The following is a 17520-nucleotide window of genomic DNA, read 5'->3' as shown; positions in this document are numbered from 1 at the left end:
AGGCAGACTCACCTCCAACATAGCACCACCAGTGTGCCCTTCCTTCTGGCCTGTAGGCACTGGGCAATGTCAAATGCAATATACATGAGCCTTGAAATATACACAAGCAGGGACCCTTCCCCTCACAGGTAGACCAGGACCTCTAGTTCTGCTGGAAGAGTTTTACTCATTTCATTTTTAGAGAGGTTTCTAGGGTCTCCAGCACTCAGACTTAGGTCCCTACCCCTAAGCTAGTCACTCCTGCCACCCGGGAAAGTTTCCAAAGGCCGAACAGCTCCATGGGGCACCAAGGATCAGAGCAGAAATTTGAGAGGCTGGAGATGAAGGAGTTTGGGCACAGTTCCGAAAGCATCTCAGTGGCTGAGCTTCTGTGAGAAGGCACATCCTCAGTGTATGTGTGTGGTGGTGGTGGGAGGGGGGCTGTTCCTAGAGGAGTCAGCTAGGGTGAGGGCCTGAAACTAGAAATGAGGAATTGGGTGGGGCCTCGGAGCAAGCACAGGAACTTAGACCTTGTGGTTTCTGGGAGAGCTAGAGCCACAAGGCCCATGAGATACAGCGACTGTAGCAGCAGAACCCAGGTGCCAGGCCTTCTACACTGAGGTAGGAGGGATCCTGGATCCTGGCCAGCAGGTCAGCCCACAACCCTGGGAGGAAGCTTCTTGGGGTGGGGAATCTCCTGTCATGGAAGTGACTTCAATTCCTTCCACTCAATAGCCTACCTACCAGGTTCTTGCTCTGGTGAGTAAAAGGGTCCTTGACCCTTCCCAGATAGTTGTTCGGTTCACATCCCCAAAGTTCCTCAAGTGAGGCCCTGGAGAAGTGCAGCAACTCCTGAAGGCGCTCTTTCCAGAGGGTGACTGGGGGAAATGGGGGAGGGGTGCCCCTGACAGTTCCCAGTTGCTGGCTGAAGTCTCCTGAGAATGGTCACGCACGCTGGGGAGTCAAGTAGGGGGAGACGGAAGGTCGGGGGCAGAGGGGCCCTTCCTGAATCTAGAATCCACAAGGTTAACCCTCCATTTCTAAAAACTATCTCCTCCCTCACACCCACCCCATGTGGCCCAGCACCTGGAAACTGGGAGCCCAGATCAACGGGGACACAGAGACACTGGCACGCGGCCCTGGGGTGGGCGGGGCAGGCTGCAGACAGATGGAGACAAGCTGTGCTCCTGGGAGGGGCTGCCTGGGGCTGAAGGCCACTCTCTCACAGAAGCGCCCTGGACTCTCTCTTGGACAGCAAGGTTAGAGGCAGGGGGAGAGCAATTTAGGGTGGCCCCCTCGGAATAGAGGGGTCGGGAGAGGGGCGGGGGCAGAGGGAACCCAAGATGGGAGGGGAATGGGCTCAAGGTGGAGGCCACCTTAGCCCACAAGAGCCACCTCTTAGCAGAGGGCAGGAGGGTAGTTCGGGCCCCCATGGCACCCGTACTTTGCGGATTACGGCTCTCTGCACAGGGGTCGCAGGGTCCTGTGACTCTGTGTCCCCTCCCTCCATGCCCCTCTCCCAGAGGCTGTGCCACTGCATGATCTGTGTTGACTGGCAGAACCCCAGCACCCCCACCGCTCTCAGACCCGCCTGCCCGGCCCTGTGCAGCATGCCGAGTGGGGGCCTCGAGCATCCCCACGTGCTCACCCAGCGGCCTCTGCTGCTCCTGCTGTGGCTGCTGTTGCGACTGGTAACCCGCGCCCAGACAGCACCGGATGCCCCTGTCACCCTGACCAGACTGGACACCACCAGCACACCAAGTCTGGGGGAGCGTGCGCGGGCCCTGATGCGGAACTTCCCGCTTGTGGATGGGTGCGTGGGGGCTGGTGGGGGGCTAGCCTGGCCCTGGGCAGGGGAGGAAGTCCAGAGCATGCAGAGCTAGTGGGGCGGCTCCTTCACACCACCCCTGGGTGTCCTCTCCATCATCCATGGGTGCCCTTCTCCTCTTCTGTCACTCCCTCTCTGGTGGGAACCCCCTCAGCCCAGGCCTCAGCTGGTCCTAGTATAGTCTATGTGACAGTGTTAGGTGGGGGAATCCCCTGGCTGGCCTGAGCCCGAAGGAGCCCACCCATTTGCCTTGACCTCCCTCCAGCCACAACGACATGCCCCTGGTCCTGAGGCAGTTTAACCGCAAGGGCCTACAGGATGTTAATCTGCACAGTTTCAGCCACGGCCAGACCAGCTTGAACAGGCTTAAAGACGGTCTCGTGGGTGCCCAGGTACCAAGGGGACACACAAGGTGCCACCATGGCTCTGGGGGAATGTGGGGGAGTTTGGGGGCCTCAGAGACCGCGGGTTAGTCACATCGGAACTCAGTTACCATAGCAACCTAGAAAGTGCCATGACACGGATGCTGGGGGCTAACAGGGGTCACAGTGAGTCGACATGATGGGCATCCAAGTACCACGGAACAAGCCATGCATCACACGTGACACTGGGCACAGGGAACGCTGCACCAGCAGTGGAGGTGGTGAGAAGCCCAAGAAGTTCTAAAGGAACTCCTACCCAAACCATCCCCTGGTCTTCCCTCAGTTCTGGTCAGCCTACGTCCCATGCCAGACCCAAGAACGCGATGCTGTGCGCCTCACCCTAGAGCAGATTGATCTCATCCACCGCATGTGTGCCTCCTATTCTGAGCTGGAGCTTGTGACCTCAGTTAAAGGTAGACGGGTGGGTGGTGGTGGATGTCAGGGGCTTGATTAAGCTACCCATGTCTCTGACCATGACAATCTGCCCCACCTGCCCCCAGCTCTGAATGGTACCCGGAAGTTGGCCTGCCTCATCGGTGTGGAGGGTGGCCACTCACTGGACAGCAGCCTCTCCGTCTTGCGTACCTTCTATGTGCTGGGTGTGCGCTACCTGACACTCACGCACACCTGCAACACGCCCTGGTGAGCCTGGTGCAGATGGTATGGGCCCAGTGAGGCAGGGATCTGCCCAAGATCATGCTGGGGCCCACACCAAGCTTCACCCCCGGGACTTGGCCCTGAACTTGGAGTGGGGAGGTCTACACAGCAAGACTGGATCCCCCGAAGAGCCCTCCTACTGCCACGCACAGCCCTGCTTGGGTCCCCCCTCTAGCTCCAGGGAGATGCAGGTGTAGAGGGCTCGACAGAACCTCTGTCTAGCTTCTTGTAGCTGAGTCATGACCACCAGTCAGACTGCCTCCTGGCCACCCTGCAGGGCAGAGAGCTCAGCTAAGGGCATCCACCCCTTCTACAGCGATGTCAGCGGGCTGACCAGCTTTGGTGAGGTGAGGACCCTGGCTCCATACCCTGCCCCATGTAAATGCACAGCCCCACCTGCTCCCTCCAGATAAATGCACCAGAGACAAATGCAACCCTGACACCCTCTCCCCAACCTGTCCCTGCAGAAGGTGGTGGCAGAAATGAACCGTCTGGGCATGATGGTGGACCTGTCCCACGTCTCAGACGCCGTGGCACGGAGAGCCCTAGAAGTGTCGCAGGCACCTGTGATCTTCTCCCACTCGGCTGCCCGGGCTGTGTGTGAGAGCACCCGGAATGTTCCTGATGACATCCTACAGCTTTTGGTGAGAGACTGCCCTTGCCTGCAAACCTAAAGCAAGACGTCCGAACCGGTAGCCCCTGAACCTGAGCCTCTGCTCCCTCAATTTCCTCAAACCCCAGGTTAAAGATCTTCTGCCCCCAAAACACACAGCCCCTCAACTCTCGAACTCTCGGTGGGGGTTCTAGGTGGTAAACATTCCTTGAGAACCTCCCTGGTGGTCTAGCGGCTAAGACTCCGTGCTCCCAGGGCAGGGGGTCTGGGGTCGATCCCTGGTCAGTAGATCCTACCTGCTGCCACTGATAGTTCACAGTTTGCAACTAAAGACCCTGCCTGACACAGCAGAAGATCCTACATGCCACAAGGAAGATGGAGGATCCCATGTGCCACAACTAAGACATGGCGCAGCTAAAAGAATAAATAAAAATACTCCTCCAAACCCACAAACCAAGTGCCAAGACACCACCCAGACCAGAGCTGAGGCTCCCCCATTCACACAAACCCAGAAAGGAGACATCTCTGACCTCAAAGCCAGGGCTGAACACCTTCCTCAGAGAGCCAAAAGAGTGAACAGGCGGGTGGTTGTGCCAGGAGCCAAGTCAAATGTCCATTGTCCAACCCTGCAGAAGAAGAATGGCGGCATTGTGATGGTGTCTTTGTCCATGGGGGTGCTACAATGCAACCCGCTAGCCAATGTGTCTACTGTGGCAGGTAAGCCTCACCCTGCGCTCTCTGAACAGTTCTGATTTGGACCTGAAGCAGGGCCCAAATTTGAGGATGACCTCAGAAGGGCCCCAAGGGTTTGACCCACCTGTTGGCAATAGGAACTGCTCCCCCAAGCCCAATAATGAATGGTACACAGTTCTTAGTGCCATGTGGAACTGGAGCCACAGAATCGAAACGGATGCTGATGGGTATCCGGGAGGCAGTCAGACACAGAGTCCAGGTGCTGCCCATCTGCACCTCTGCAGGGGTTCCAAAGCACATTGCCCGTGCCTCTGGTCAAGAGATTGGGCAGCTCCATAGGTCTCTGGGGTCTCTGTCAGTTGTTTTCTTGTTCCTCTCTCACCACCCATGGAGAGGTTCACAGGTTCTCAAGGGAACTGAGAGGCAGAGTGAATCTTGGCCCAAATGGGTGGCTCTGAGGTCTACTCCAAATCTGAAGTCCAGTCTGGAGTCAGCCGGGATCACTTCAGACCAAACCTCAGGGCCCTCTACTCTGCGCTCTGGGTGCCAGGCCATGAAGGAACTGGCCCATCAGGTCTACAGGTTGCAAGAAGGGGAATCAACAGAGGCCAGTCCTCACCCCCACCCCCATCCTGGAAGTCCCACACTGCTGGCTTTTCATCCTTCAGATCACTTTGACCACATTAGGGCTGTCATTGGATCCAAGTTCATCGGGATTGGAGGAGATTATGACGGAGCTGGCCGGTGAGTGCGTCCATGTGGGCTTGTCTTGGGCTGGATGTGCCGCAGGGGGCTTTCATAGCCACGGTGCCCACCACAGTATGGTCTTCATGGCCTTGACCACAGCCTCAGGTCTGCTGGCCCCACTGGTATCTCCCCTCTCTCAGGGTCTGTTTGCTGGGCTCTCCTGTCTATCTGCATCCCATTGGCCCTACTCTAGATCATCATATTTGGCTAACCCAACCAGACAGACCTTATCTGCCCAGCATCTGCACCCAGCCAGTGCCAGCAGACCCACAGCCTCTGAGCAGACTCTTAGCAAGGTCTGGGGTGGGCTGACCATCTTCTCTACCTGCAGTTGGGTCTGTGCATGCAAGGGGGTCAACCCAGTTCTTCAAAAGCCTTTCTTCTTTTTATAAACAGAAGGAAAAGTTTGCATTCAGTGAAAGGCATAGATCTTAACAGATCAATTCAATGAATTTTGATGAATATTCAAGGAGCTTTAGGGCCCTTCTGAAGGATGAAGAGCAGGCTTGAATCATTTACTCTCTCCAAGTCTCCATTTCCCATTTTTGACCAGGGCAGGGGTTCAGTTGACCCTGCACATATAGGACACTGGTTCTGACCCAGGACCAGGGGGCAGATCTGAGGGCTAATAGCTGGATGGCTGGCTGGTGGCCACATAGGTTCCCACAGGGTCTGGAGGACGTGTCCACATACCCAGTACTCATAGAAGAGTTGCTGAGGCGTGGCTGGAGTGAGGAAGAGCTCTGGGGTGTCCTTCGAGGAAACCTGCTGCGGGTCTTCAGCCAGGTGGAACAGGTATGCTGGGCTGGGCCGAAGAGGAGCTCTGAGCAGGTGTATGGGGGGTATTGCTGCGGGAGTCACTGCCCACTGACTGCCACCTCCAGGTTCGGGAGGAAAACAAGGGACAGAGTCCCTTGGAGGATGAGTTCCCAGATGAGCAGCTGGGAAGCTCCTGCCGCTCCGTCCTCTCGCATCTGCAGCAGAGAGAAAATCTGGCTCAAGACCAGAAACTAACCAGGACTCCAAGGCATGGGAATCCTATTTTGTCACCTATGCGGTCATTCTCAAAATCTTTCCCCAACACAGCCCCAGGCCTCACAGTTATTACTGCCTTCCTGGTCCTCATTCTTTGGCTCTGGTGATCCATTAATCCTGCCAGATGTCACTTTGGCAGATGCAGACATCCACAAAGTTTCCTCTCATGCAAGCACAAACATTTCCCAAAAATAAACATTTCAGAAATGGAATCAGCATGAGCTGTCCTTCTCTGTAGTGGGGCCTGTGGTACAGGCCCCAACACTGGGGTTTGGTGGGGGACCCTGCAGTTCAGACACCAGGTACTCAAGGCAGACCTGTTGGCAGTGGCCTGAGGCCAGGGCGTTTGGCTCAGCACCAGAAGACAGTGGAAGGCTCTGGCTGCAGGAAGGCGGACTTTACTCATTCTCTCTGAGTAGCTCACCTCAATCCTGACCCACTGTCTATCACCTGGAGATCTTTTAGGGAATTCTGGCTCAGATTCCCAAGGAGAGGACCTGCCTGAATCACAAACGATCTTTGTTCCTATTTGGACAGAGCCAGAATGTCAGGCTACTTAATGGGCCACAGACCTCTAATGGCTGGACAGCTCTGGAGGTGGGCCCACCCCTCCCCCTGCTCCTCAGGGACTGTCTAAGACAGTCAGTCTACTTAGCCACTACATCTTTCCCTAGTTCATAAATGATAATGCGCTAGGGACTTCCCTGGTGGTCCAGTGGCTAAGATTCGGCATTCCCCCGGGTTCAATCCCTGGTCAGACAACTAGATCCCACATGCAGCAACTAAGAGTTCACATGCCTCAACTAGAAGGTCCCACATGTGCAACTCAGACCCTATGCAGCCAGATAAGCTAAAGAAAATATACAAAAAAAGATGAGACATAAATTCACCAGGGAGTAGGTAACCCCCTTCCTAAAACGGTTAGGACTACCCTGTAGCTCAAACGGTAAAGAATCTGCCTTTGATGCAGGAGACCAGGGTTCAATCCCTGGGTTAGGAAGTTCTTCTGGAGAAGGAAATGCAATCCACTCCAGTATTCTTGCCTGGAGAATTCCAAGGACAGAGAAGCCTGGCAGGCTACAGTCCGTGGGGTCAACAAAGAGTTGGACATGATTGAGTGACTAACACACATAACACACAGGTAACCCTCTTCCCAAGATGGCTATTATTAACTAAAGTTTAGTATGTATATTCCTCCAGAGTCTTTTTTTGTGTATGTATATGTCAACATGGGTACAGAAGTAAATTTGGGGCAGGATTTTTGTTTTGTTTTCTGGGCAGAGGCACACCCTACAACACTAACCCATGCCCCCAGCATTGGGAGCACACAGTCTTAACCACTGGACCACCAAGGAAGTCCCCAGAAGTAAATTTTAATACGAAATGTGGTAAAGAATCCGCCTGCCAATGCAGAAGATGAAAGAGATGTGGGTTTGATGATCCCTGGGGAAGATCCCCTGGAGAAGGAAATGTCAACCCACTCCAGTATTCTTGCCTGGGAAATCCCATGCACAGAGGGGCCTGGCAAGCTACAGTCCATAGGGTGGCAGAAAAGTCAGACACAACTTAGTGAATGAGCATGCACTAAAACAAAATGGTCTCCTATAAATATTATACTTAAATTTCATTTTTGTTAAAAATATATAGGGGATTTTTTTCTTCTGCCAGTCAAAACATATAGATCTAATTCACTCTTTTAAATTTTAATTCTCCCCAGAATTTCATGGAATATTTAACCAGTTGGAGGGCAGGCACACCCCTGCAGCTAAAACCCCACATGGGCTTGCGACCTGTCTGCCTAGAGGTGAAATTGGGAAGATTCCTGGGTCCCTCCTAGTCCACCCCTTGGCCTCTTCCCTGAATCAGTAGGTCCCTGGCGCTTGGGAAGGGTGGGTACAGGGCAGGAAGCAAGGACAGAGGTAGCCGCGGTGCGCCGCCTGAGGGCGCTCCGGGCAGAGGCTGGCCTGGCCCAATGGGGCGCCACCCTAGATGGGAGGGAAGGGCCTACCGCCCCCTGGCGGCCACGCTGGGCGGCGGCATTGCGGATCCCCGAGCTAACCTGCCTAGCGTCCTGACTGACTCCTGCCGCTTCTCACGAAGCAGTGTGGCTGGGTCACCAGCGTCGACGGTCGGGACCCCATTGTCGCCCTCTGCCCCTCGCCGGCTCCTCTTAGCTCTCGAGACCCGCCTCTGCCCGCCTGCTCGGCCCTGTGCAGCAATGCTGCCCCTAGGCCTCGAGCGTCCCCACGTGCTCACCCAGCGGCCTCTGCTGCGTCTGCTGCTCCTGCTCTGGCTGCTGCTGCGGCCGGTAACCAGCGCCCAGACCACGCCGGGCGGTTCCAGCGCCCAGACCGCGCCGGCCACCTCCAGCAACCCAACAGCGCCAGGCACTCCCAGAGGCCCGAGTCTCCAGGAGCGCGCGCGGGCCCTGATGCGGGACTTCCGGCTGGTGGATGGGTGCGTAGGTGGGGGTGTGCGGGCCGGTGGGGGCTGAACCCGCTCCTGGGCAGAAGAGGAGGTCCAGAGCGTGAAGGGTTAGAGAGAAGGCTCCCTGACACACTCCTCTTCTCCACCACCCCCATAGGGCGCCTTCCTCCCTATTAACGCTGTTGCTGGTAGAACCCCCTACCTAACAGCTGCTCTTCAGGACTATCATCTGTGTGAGGTGGGGACGTGGGGTAGGCCCATGACCTGGGGGCCATGTCCCCTACTTTTCTTACTTTGTCCTGACAACCCCAGCCACAACCACCTGCCGCTGCTCCTGAAACGGCATTTCCAGAACAAGCTACAAGGTGTGAACCTGCGCAATTTCAGACTCGGCCAGACCAACCTGGACAAGCTCAGGGATGGCTTCGTGGGTGCACAGGTACCAGAGACACACACATAATGGCCTCTGGGGAATCTGGGGCCACAGAAACCTTGGTAGACAGGCCTCTGATGGACACAGGACACACTATGTGCCATCATGAGGCTGCTTGGGAGTGAGTGTAGGGGTGTTGGAGGTCAAGACAGGCCAGCCGCATGGGTGCCCAGGTTCTGTGGAGACACAGAAAGTGACTGGAAAATCCTTGGTGAGGGTGGGGGCTCTGAAACCACAAAGAATATGGTGGATTGCCCTTGGGGCATTCACATAGTCCGTGGACAAACAGCAAGCAATGATGTGTCATAATTTCAATTGGGCTGCTGGCAGCTAGCTGAATAGTCATCAGGGTACCATGGGTCATGTGGTGCTGCACTCGGACCACTGACACACATGAGTACCTTGAGGGCTGAGGAGGAGTAAGTAGTAGGCCTACAGCATTGAGACCAGCCTAATCTCATTCTGGACCCCTGTGCCAACCACCAGTTCTGGTCAGCCTACGCCCCATGCCAGACTCAGGACCAGGATGCTGTGCGCCTCACGCTGGAGCAGATTGACCTCATCCGCCGCATGTGTGACTCCTACAATGAACTGGAGCTCGTGACTTCAGCCGAAGGTGGGCTGGGGGAAGGAGGGGAGTCAGGGGCTACTCTGGTGGTTCTGGCCTTGGCCTCTGACCACTTGATCCTCTATCTTCTTCTAGGACTGAACAGCACTCAAAAGCTGGCCTGCCTTATTGGCGTGGAGGGTGGTCACTCACTTGACAGCAGCCTCTCTGTGCTGCGCAGTTTCTATCTGCTGGGAGTTCGCTACCTGACGCTCACCTTCACCTGCAACACGCCCTGGTGAGCAGACTGCCTGGCCTGGGGTGGAACGGCAGATGCTTGGTGGGGAAAGTGCCAGAGAGGTGAGGATAGAGGGGTCCACAGAAGGAGGCTGGACTCTCAGCAGGTCCCTCACACTCCCAGAAAGCAGCTGGTCCGGATCCTCACCCTGTTCTGAGGTGGGACGGGTGTTCAGAGAGCCTGGATGTTCAGGCTCTCTTGGCCAAGGTGTGGCCTGCTAGATTGCCCTCCTCTGGCTGTCTTTCAGGGCAGAGAGCTCCACCAAGTTTCAGCTCTTCTACACCAACATCAGTGGGTTGACAAGCTTTGGTGAGGTAAGGACTCTTTGTCAATACCCTACCTCAGCCACCCCCTACAGGTATGCACACATGTGCATCCCTCTTGACAACCCCCTCCCCCCAAAAAATCCTCCACTTGTCCCTGCAGAAGGTGATAGAGGAGATGAATCGCCTGGGCATGATGGTGGACTTGTCCTATGGGTCGCATGCCCTGGCACAGCAAGCCCTGAAGATGTCAAAAGCTCCTGTGATCTTCTCCCACTCGGCTGCCAAAGCTGTGTGTGACAACATGCTTAACATTCCTGATGACATCCTGCAACTTCTGGTGAGCGGCCACCCCAGCCCTCAAATCCAGGACTTCATCCAAAGATCCTTGACCCTGAGCAAACCTACCAGTCCAGTCCTCACTCACCCTTGGACCTGAGGCTGGTTAACCCTCCCCCATCTCTGAAACTCAAGGCCAAATCAGTTCCCACCCAGGGTCCAAGAGAGGTAAAGCCTCACCCAAGCCCTCCTGTGAGGACTAAGCATTTGCCTTATCAGGGCCCCCAGGGCATAAGTGGCAGGCCATCAGGTCAGAAGGGGCAAGCTGAGTGTTCCTTTGTTCATCCATGTAGAAGAAGAATGGTGGCATTGTGATGGTGTCGCTGTCCTTGGGGGTGCTGCAGTGTAACCTGTTTGCTAATGTGTCCACCGTGGCAGGTGAGCCCCACTTCAATTCTCTGTGTAGTTGTAGCTTGGCCTGTGGCTGCTCGGGCCATCAGGAGAGCTCTAGCCTTCCAGCACACCCTGGGCCCTGGGTAGGCCTCCCAACAGTCTAGGGGAGCAGACACAGCTCTTCACTGCCCTCAACCCAGATCTGGGGCTCCAACCAGTGCAACAGGTTTGGGGGGAGGCAACTGCCTCTGCTTCTGAGTCTCTCTTTTGCTCCCATATCCCTAGACAGGACAGGCAGAGCCCTGTGACCAGGTTGTCAAGGAACCAGAGGCATGGTGGCTCCTAGGCAGGAAAAGGTCCTAAGGAGTTCAGGCCCTGAGGTTCACTCTGGCTCCAGTGTCTAGCCTGCGGCCACTCCAGAAGTCACAGCAGGCTAGGAGCTCCATGGAGTCAGCTGTCTTGTCTTGGATTGCCTTGGGCAGGGGAACTGGCCACGCTGAGCTTCCTCAGATCAGGGCTGGTCCCAGGATCTAACTCCAACCTCATGCTACCCACCACCACCCTTATCCCCTAGATCACTTTGACCACATCAGGGCAGTCATGGGATCTGAGTTCATCGGGATTAGCGGGAGTTACGATGGGTCTGGCCGGTGAGTGTTTCCCTGGGGTTTGTCTTGGCTGGGGTACAGTGGGGAGTCCCTTAGTCTCAGTTCCCCATCCATGGTCCTCCCATCCTTCATCCTCCATTATAGACTCCAGTCTTTCAGCCCACCAGGCATCTTTCCCCTCCCAGGACCTGTTTCCTGGATTCTCCTTGTCCTTCCTGTGGTCCAGTGGACCCATTCCCACTCCAGGGCATCACAGTTGTTAAGAACCCCACCCCCTCTCAAGACCTATCCAGCACATGCTCCACTGCCAGACCAGCAGATGTGCTGTGGGCTGAGCATCTGCTCAGCAGGTAAGTGCTGCCGAAGCCCAGTCTTCCAGGAGCTTCCAAAGTTGCATTCAGTAGCCTGAGGAATACGGCCTTTAACTTCCCATATGTGGTTGGGACTGGTGCGACAGTGGGCCCTCAGCCAGGATTGGGGCTGAGGAGCCCCAGTTAGCCAGCTGGTGGCCACGCAGGTTCCCCGAGGGGCTGGAGGATGTGTCCACATACCCGGTACTCATAGAGGAATTGCTGAGGCGAGGCTGGAGGGAGGAGGAGCTTCAGGGCGTCCTTCGTGGAAACCTGCTGCGGGTCTTCAGACAAGTGGAACAGGTATGCTGGGCTGGACAAAAAGAGGGTTCAGTGGTTTAAGCAGGTGAGGGGGGCACTGTGGAAACCACTGACTGCCGACTTTCATCTTCAGGTGAGAGAGGAAAACAAAGGTCAGAGTCCTTTGGAGGATGAATTTCCAAACAGGCAGGTGGGCAGGTCGTGCCATTCCCACCTCCTGACTCAGCCTCAGAGTAAGCCTCGGGCCACACACCTGGTGAGAAACAAGTGGCTAACCAACCAGGCCCTCCAGAGGCCCCCAAAAGCCTCCCCACAACTCGTTCTAGGCCTTGTGGCTGCTGCCACCGTCTCAGTCCTCATCCTATGACTCTAGTGACCTGGCCAGTCCCCCAGAGGTCACTGTGGCAAAGTCTCATGAAGTTTCCCTTCTAGTCATCCAGGCACAAACATATATATGCTGAGAATAAACATTTCGAGTACAGAGCCAGGTGTGACTGTCCTTTCTTCACCGGGAAAGGGGTTGGGTCTGATGGGCTATTGGTTGGTGAGGGGTCTTAGGTTCTACCCCCAGCTGCTTAATATGTTTGGTTCCCATTGGCTTTCAGCTTTGTCTCTCTGTCTCTGGAAAGGCAGAAGAACCTTACCTTATTCTTACGCTAAAAGCCTGAGCCCACGGAAGAGCACTAAAGAATCAAGTTCAGAGTTGATCCCATCGTGGAGTGTAACAGAGGGTACATTCCCAATCTCTCTCAAAAAGTTTTAAAAAAAATTTTTTTAACAGGATGATACCTTTTATAGAATAAACTAATGTGTTTGGAAATATCAAGAGAGAAAGCATTTTTCAGATAAGGTACTCTGATTTTTGTTAAACTGATTTTTTTTTAATGGGCAGGGGTGTGAATCAAGTTGTTAAAAGAAAGAAAAGAAACTGCAGCTTCTAAATCAGCTCAGCTTCCTACAGACCCTCTTATCTTTTGGCCTCTTTCCTCTCCCAGTCCACAGGGTGGGCCAGAGCCAGATCTAAGTTCCTTCCATGGAAACTTTAAATTAGCAGAGAGACTACAGTGCCAACTATGTTATAAATTGTGTCCATACACTTGTGGGTCTCTCTTTGAATTCTGTTCCATTTATTAAAACAAGTTGATATCTAGGAGAGTGAGTCTTCCACTTAAAGAGTATCATCTCAGGTACTTCCCTGGTGGTCCAGTGGGTAAAATTCTGGGCTCCCAGTGCAGGGAACCTGGGTTCAATCACTAGGGAACTAGACCCCACATGCTGCAAGTAAGAGTTTGCATGCTGCAACTAAATATCCTGCCTGCTGCAATGAAGATCAAAGATCCTTTGTGCCTCGACTAAGACCCGGCACAGCCAAATAAATAAATAAATATAAAAAAAAGAGTGAAAAAAAGAAAAAAAAAAAAGAGTGAAAAAGCAAGTCAGAGAGTGGGGGAAGTTTTCAACATGTATAACTGACAAAAGGTATATATCCAGAGACAGACAAGCCAGTATAAAAATGGGCAAGACATTTGCAAAGGAACTTTACAAAAGAGGATATCCAAGTGGCCAATAAGAAAATGAAAAGACTATCAACCTTACTAGTCACTAGAGAAATGCAAAATAAAAGTCACAGAAAAAGATAACTAAAATTCAACAGATGAACAATAGGGTATTATTCAGGATGTGGAGCATAAGGTTTTCTCATAACCAGCTGGTGGCAGTGTAAACTGACAAAACTGCTTTGAAAAACTGTTCCACATTATTTACTAAAGTTAAAGACACATATCAGTTCAGTTCAGTTGCTCAGTCATGTCTGACTCTTTGCAACCCCATTGACTGCAGCACATCAGGCTTCCCTGTCCATCACCAGCTCCTGGAGCTTACTCAAACTCATGTCCATGATGCTGTCCAAACATCTCATTCTCTGTCATCCCCTTCTCCTGCCTTCAATCTTTCCCAGCATCAGGGTCTTTTCCAATGAGTCAGCTTCGCATCAGGTGGCTGAAGTATTGGAGTTTCAGCTTCAGCATCAGTCCTTCCAATGAATATTCAGACACATGTACCCAAGGATTTAACCATTTTTCTCCCCTAAAGACTCAACAGAAAGGCCTGCACACATGTGCACAGAAAGACATGAACAAGTATATTTAGAGAAGCAATAGTTTTAGTAATTTCAAACTGAAAAATAACCCAACAATAGAGAAATCAACAGTGTGGTATTAACTCCATGGAAGAGAACACAGCAATGAAAAAGAACAAATTACAGGGGACTTCCCAGGGAGGCCAGGTTTGATCCCTGCTCAGGAAACTGGATTCCACATGCTGCAAATAAAAGCATGTGCACGGCAATGAAGATCCCAAGTGCTGTGTCTAAGACCTGGTACAGCCAAATAAATAAAAAATTAAGTTTAAAAAAATTAAAAATAAAGTGAATAATTCAGTGGCATGTAGTACATTCACAATGTCATACAACCATCACTTCTATCTAGTTCCAAAATATTTTGACCATCCTAAAAGGAAACCCTCTACCTATTAAGCAGTTGCACCTGATCCTGTGGTTCCCCCAGCCACCAATCTGCTCTCTGTGTCTATGTATTTCTCTGTTCTGGATGTTTCTTACAAATGGAGTCATATAATATGTGACCTTTATATCTAGTTTCCTACAGTTAATGTTGTCAAGGTTCATTCATGTTGCACTTTTTCTCCATTTTTATTCTACTCTTTTTCTGGAATTTCTATTGTGCAGATACTAGAACTTCTTTTTCTATCTCATCTCTCTCTCTTCTTTTTCTTCTTTTGGGAGAATTCCTTAACTTGGTCTTTCTAATTTATGGATTCATTCTCAATGAAAATTTTCTGCTATTAGATCACCTATTGTGTTGTCTGACATACCATTGTGGTAATTTTTATACATGGTCCTGTATTTCTTTGATACTTCTCCCATCCAAAGATGGATTCTATGTCTGCCCACCCCTTGAATCTGGGCTTTGTAACTGCTTGACCAGTAAAATATGGCAGAAGTGATGCTGTGCCCATCCAGCCCTGGGCCCAGGAGACTGTCCTGCTTCTTAGGATGCTTACTCACTCATGGACTGTAGCCACTGTACTATGAGGAAGCCAAGCTGCCCAGGGAGAGGTTCACATATAAAGGACCCAGTGTCCCTGGTCCACAGTCCCCTTGAGCTCTTAGCCTACAGCCAATAACAATCTACTGGTCATGTGAGTGAATCATCTTTTTTTTGTTCATGCCCCTCGGCTTGTGGAATCTCAGTTTCCTGACCAGGGCCCCTGGCAGTGGAAGCATGGAGTCCTAACCACTGGACCCATGGGGAATTCCCATGAATCATTTTCAAAATGAATCCTCCAGCCCCAAGTGATGCCATGTGGAATAGAGACAAGCTTACTCAGTTTACAGATTTGTGAGCAAATAAATATTTCTGTTGATTGTCACTCTAAGTCACTATCTTTTAGGGTAATTTGTTATGAAGCCATAGATCACTGGGACAATTATATTTTTCTCTACCTTATATTTCTGCTTGTTCTTTTAAAAGATATTTATTTATTTATTATTTGGCTGCACTGGGTCTTGGTTGCCACTCTCAGGGGCTTTTCTCTTATTGCCATGCAGTGGCTTCTCTTGTTGCAAAGCATGGTCTGTAGAGTGCACGGGCTTCAGTACTTGTGGCATACAGGCTCAGTTGCCCTGCAGCATGTGGGATCTTAGTTCCCTGACCAGGGGTCAAACCTACTTTACCTGCGTTGCAAGGCAGATTTTTAACCACTGGACCACCAGGGAAGTTCCCTCTGCTTGTTCTTTTTTATACTTTCTTGTTTCATATGGCTAATATTCTACCTTATCTTTTGTAATATGTTTATTAGGCTAATTTTGAATTTTTGATCCATGTATTCTGATCCTTTCCCCAATAGATGTTTTCTTTTTTTAATTTATTTATTTTCACTGGAGGCTAATTCCTTTACAATATTGTAGTGGTTTTTGCCATACATTGACATGAATCAGCCACGGGTGTACATGTGTTCCCCATCCTGAACCCCCCTCCCACCTCCCTCCCCATCCCATCCCTCTGGGTCATCCCAGTGCGCCAGCCCTGAACACCCTGTCTCATGCATCGAACCTGGACTGGCGATCAGTTTCACATATGATAATATACATGTTCCAATGCTGTTCTCTCAAATCATCCCACCCTCGCCTTTTCCCACAAAGTCCAAAAGACTGTTCTTTAAGATGTTTTCTTTTGAAATGTCTGTGCTTGTCAAATGTCTGTTTCTTTTTGCCTGTTATTTTTGCCCATGAGTACCCTGATGGTGCAGGCTACTTAACCAGTCAATAGTATGAGGGAAATTGTATCCTAGCTACAGAGTCTCGTAAAGTCTAAGGTTTCAGTTGGACTATAGTAGCCTATCTTCCCCACATAGCACCTGACCCTACCCCTGAGACGAGAGGCCAGGTGAGAACTATGGGGAGATTTTGTGGAGCATCAGGGAAGACCAAGGAGGAGGCACCTGTTCGTTCTTTATTCAAAAAATGTGTTGGGGCCAAGACTGAAGATACCAAGTTGAGGAGACTGAAACGGTCCTGCCAGTGTGAAATCCACACACAAGAAACATTAAAGATCTCCACCAACATACTTCTTCCTGCAGTGAGTCCTATGAAAGGAAAGTGCCTCACAGGAGGATGAAGTGGGGGTGGTGGGAAGGTGGGGTATGTTTCAGAGACGTTTTCTGGAGAAGAAGCAGTATTCTAAGCTGAGACCCCCTCCATACAAAGGAGTTTGGTAAATGAGTGTGGGGGTGGGTGGGTAGAAAGGCATCTTGTCAGGCACAGGTGTTGCACAGAAACCCCTTGAGTTTGGGGAAGTGAAAGAAGCCAGAAAGGCTGAGGCTGGGGCAGAGGATGAGGACAGATAAAGCTGAAGAGACTGGAGGGGCCAGATGGAGCAGGGCTTTGTGGGCCAAGAGAAGAGTTTGGGCTTTCTTTTCAAAACAGGTGGCTCTTAGGACTTCCCTGGTGGTCCAGTAGCTAAGACTCCATACTCCCAATGCAGGCGGTCCAGGTTTGATCCCCGGTCAAGGAACTAGATCACATATGCTGTAACTAAGAGTTCACATGCCTGCAACTAAAGTTCTGGCATGTTGCAATGAAGACCTGGTGCAGTCAAATAAATAAGTAAATATTTTTAAAAGAAAAAGAAGAGATGGCTCTACCATGAGCAGGGAGTTCATTGGAAGGCTGCTACTGTGGGCAACTGAATGTGGCATGAAAGACAGGCCAAAGCAACAGGTCTTGGCTGGGATGAGAGTTGGGTAGGGGCCAGAACAGAGGTCAGATCCCAGGTCCTCCTGCAGGGCCCAGAGACTGATTCCTGATCCCATCCCAGAGACAAAGGTCAGGGAATGCAGAGTCTGTGGTAGGTTGGAAAGATACCACTAATTCTGATACTCTAAAACCCTCTGAGTCATAAAAGGGAGAAAAAATGGAGGTGGGCACTGAGGTTTTCTGATAGAGAAAATGCTGAAAGAATGGTCTAGAAAGATAAAGATGTTAAAGTAAAGCCACCTGAATAAACTTATCTGAAGCAATGGCATAGAAAGTGAAAGAAAATTGAGAGTAAAGAAATAAATGAAAAAAAAAAAAAAATAAATGGCTTGGTTAGATAGCATCACCAACTCAA

The 17520-nt window shown here is 51.7% G+C and overlaps 2 protein-coding genes across 6 annotated transcripts; both read left to right on the top strand.

Moving 5' to 3' along the window:
• Nucleotides 1-513: 513 nt before the first annotated feature.
• On the top strand, nucleotides 514-8172 carry LOC122691870 (dipeptidase 2-like). Of its 2 annotated transcripts, XM_043898872.1 has the most exons (13): nucleotides 514-738; nucleotides 1063-1238; nucleotides 1503-1792; nucleotides 2073-2199; nucleotides 2513-2642; nucleotides 2730-2871; nucleotides 3164-3233; nucleotides 3354-3530; nucleotides 4132-4216; nucleotides 4861-4936; nucleotides 5599-5734; nucleotides 7692-7839; nucleotides 8078-8172. In XM_043898872.1, the coding sequence occupies exons 3-12, from the start codon at nucleotides 1518-1520 to the stop codon at nucleotides 7809-7811; spliced, it is 1338 nt and encodes a 445-aa protein (XP_043754807.1). In that variant the 5' UTR covers nucleotides 514-738; nucleotides 1063-1238; nucleotides 1503-1517; the 3' UTR covers nucleotides 7812-7839; nucleotides 8078-8172. The 2 variants fall into 2 exon arrangements, with proteins under 2 accessions (XP_043754807.1, XP_043754806.1); XM_043898871.1 differs by lacking the exons at nucleotides 7692-7839; nucleotides 8078-8172 and adding an exon at nucleotides 5824-6186 and having other exon boundaries at nucleotides 529-738.
• Nucleotides 7693-12314, top strand: DPEP3 (dipeptidase 3). 4 transcript variants are annotated; one of them, XM_043898860.1, is made up of 11 exons: nucleotides 7693-7778; nucleotides 8075-8431; nucleotides 8714-8840; nucleotides 9321-9450; nucleotides 9538-9679; nucleotides 9927-9993; nucleotides 10106-10282; nucleotides 10575-10659; nucleotides 11189-11264; nucleotides 11740-11875; nucleotides 11967-12314. In XM_043898860.1, exons 2-11 carry the CDS (start codon nucleotides 8193-8195, stop codon nucleotides 12198-12200), a joined length of 1413 nt encoding a protein of 470 aa, XP_043754795.1. In that variant the 5' UTR covers nucleotides 7693-7778; nucleotides 8075-8192; the 3' UTR covers nucleotides 12201-12314. The 4 variants fall into 4 exon arrangements, with proteins under 4 accessions (XP_043754795.1, XP_043754796.1, XP_043754797.1 ...); XM_043898861.1 differs by having other exon boundaries at nucleotides 7713-7778; nucleotides 8078-8431; XM_043898862.1 differs by having other exon boundaries at nucleotides 7735-7778; nucleotides 8149-8431.
• The last annotated feature ends 5206 nt before the right edge of the window (nucleotides 12315-17520 follow it).

This window comes from Cervus elaphus, chromosome 4 (genome assembly GCF_910594005.1).
Source record: "Cervus elaphus chromosome 4, mCerEla1.1, whole genome shotgun sequence".
Taxonomy (NCBI): Eukaryota; Metazoa; Chordata; class Mammalia; order Artiodactyla; family Cervidae; genus Cervus; species Cervus elaphus.
Note: the sequence above shows the minus strand (reverse complement) of the source record. Positions and strands in the feature narration are given on the sequence as shown.

Excerpts from the sequence above, each read along its gene's own strand:
- LOC122691870 (XM_043898871.1), top strand. The coding sequence starts at position 1,518 with ATGATCTGTGTTGACTGGCAGAACCCCAGCACCCCCACCGCTCTCAGA. Across the intron at positions 2,872-3,163 it reads CACACCTGCAACACGCCCTG|GGCAGAGAGCTCAGCTAAGG; the intron begins GTGAGCCTGGTG and ends GCCACCCTGCAG. Across the intron at positions 4,217-4,860 it reads CAATGTGTCTACTGTGGCAG|ATCACTTTGACCACATTAGG; the intron begins GTAAGCCTCACC and ends TTCATCCTTCAG.
- DPEP3 (XM_043898859.1), top strand. The coding sequence starts at position 7,947 with ATGGGGCGCCACCCTAGATGGGAGGGAAGGGCCTACCGCCCCCTGGCG. Across the intron at positions 9,680-9,926 it reads TTCACCTGCAACACGCCCTG|GGCAGAGAGCTCCACCAAGT; the intron begins GTGAGCAGACTG and ends GCTGTCTTTCAG. Across the intron at positions 11,876-11,966 it reads TCTTCAGACAAGTGGAACAG|GTGAGAGAGGAAAACAAAGG; the intron begins GTATGCTGGGCT and ends TTTCATCTTCAG.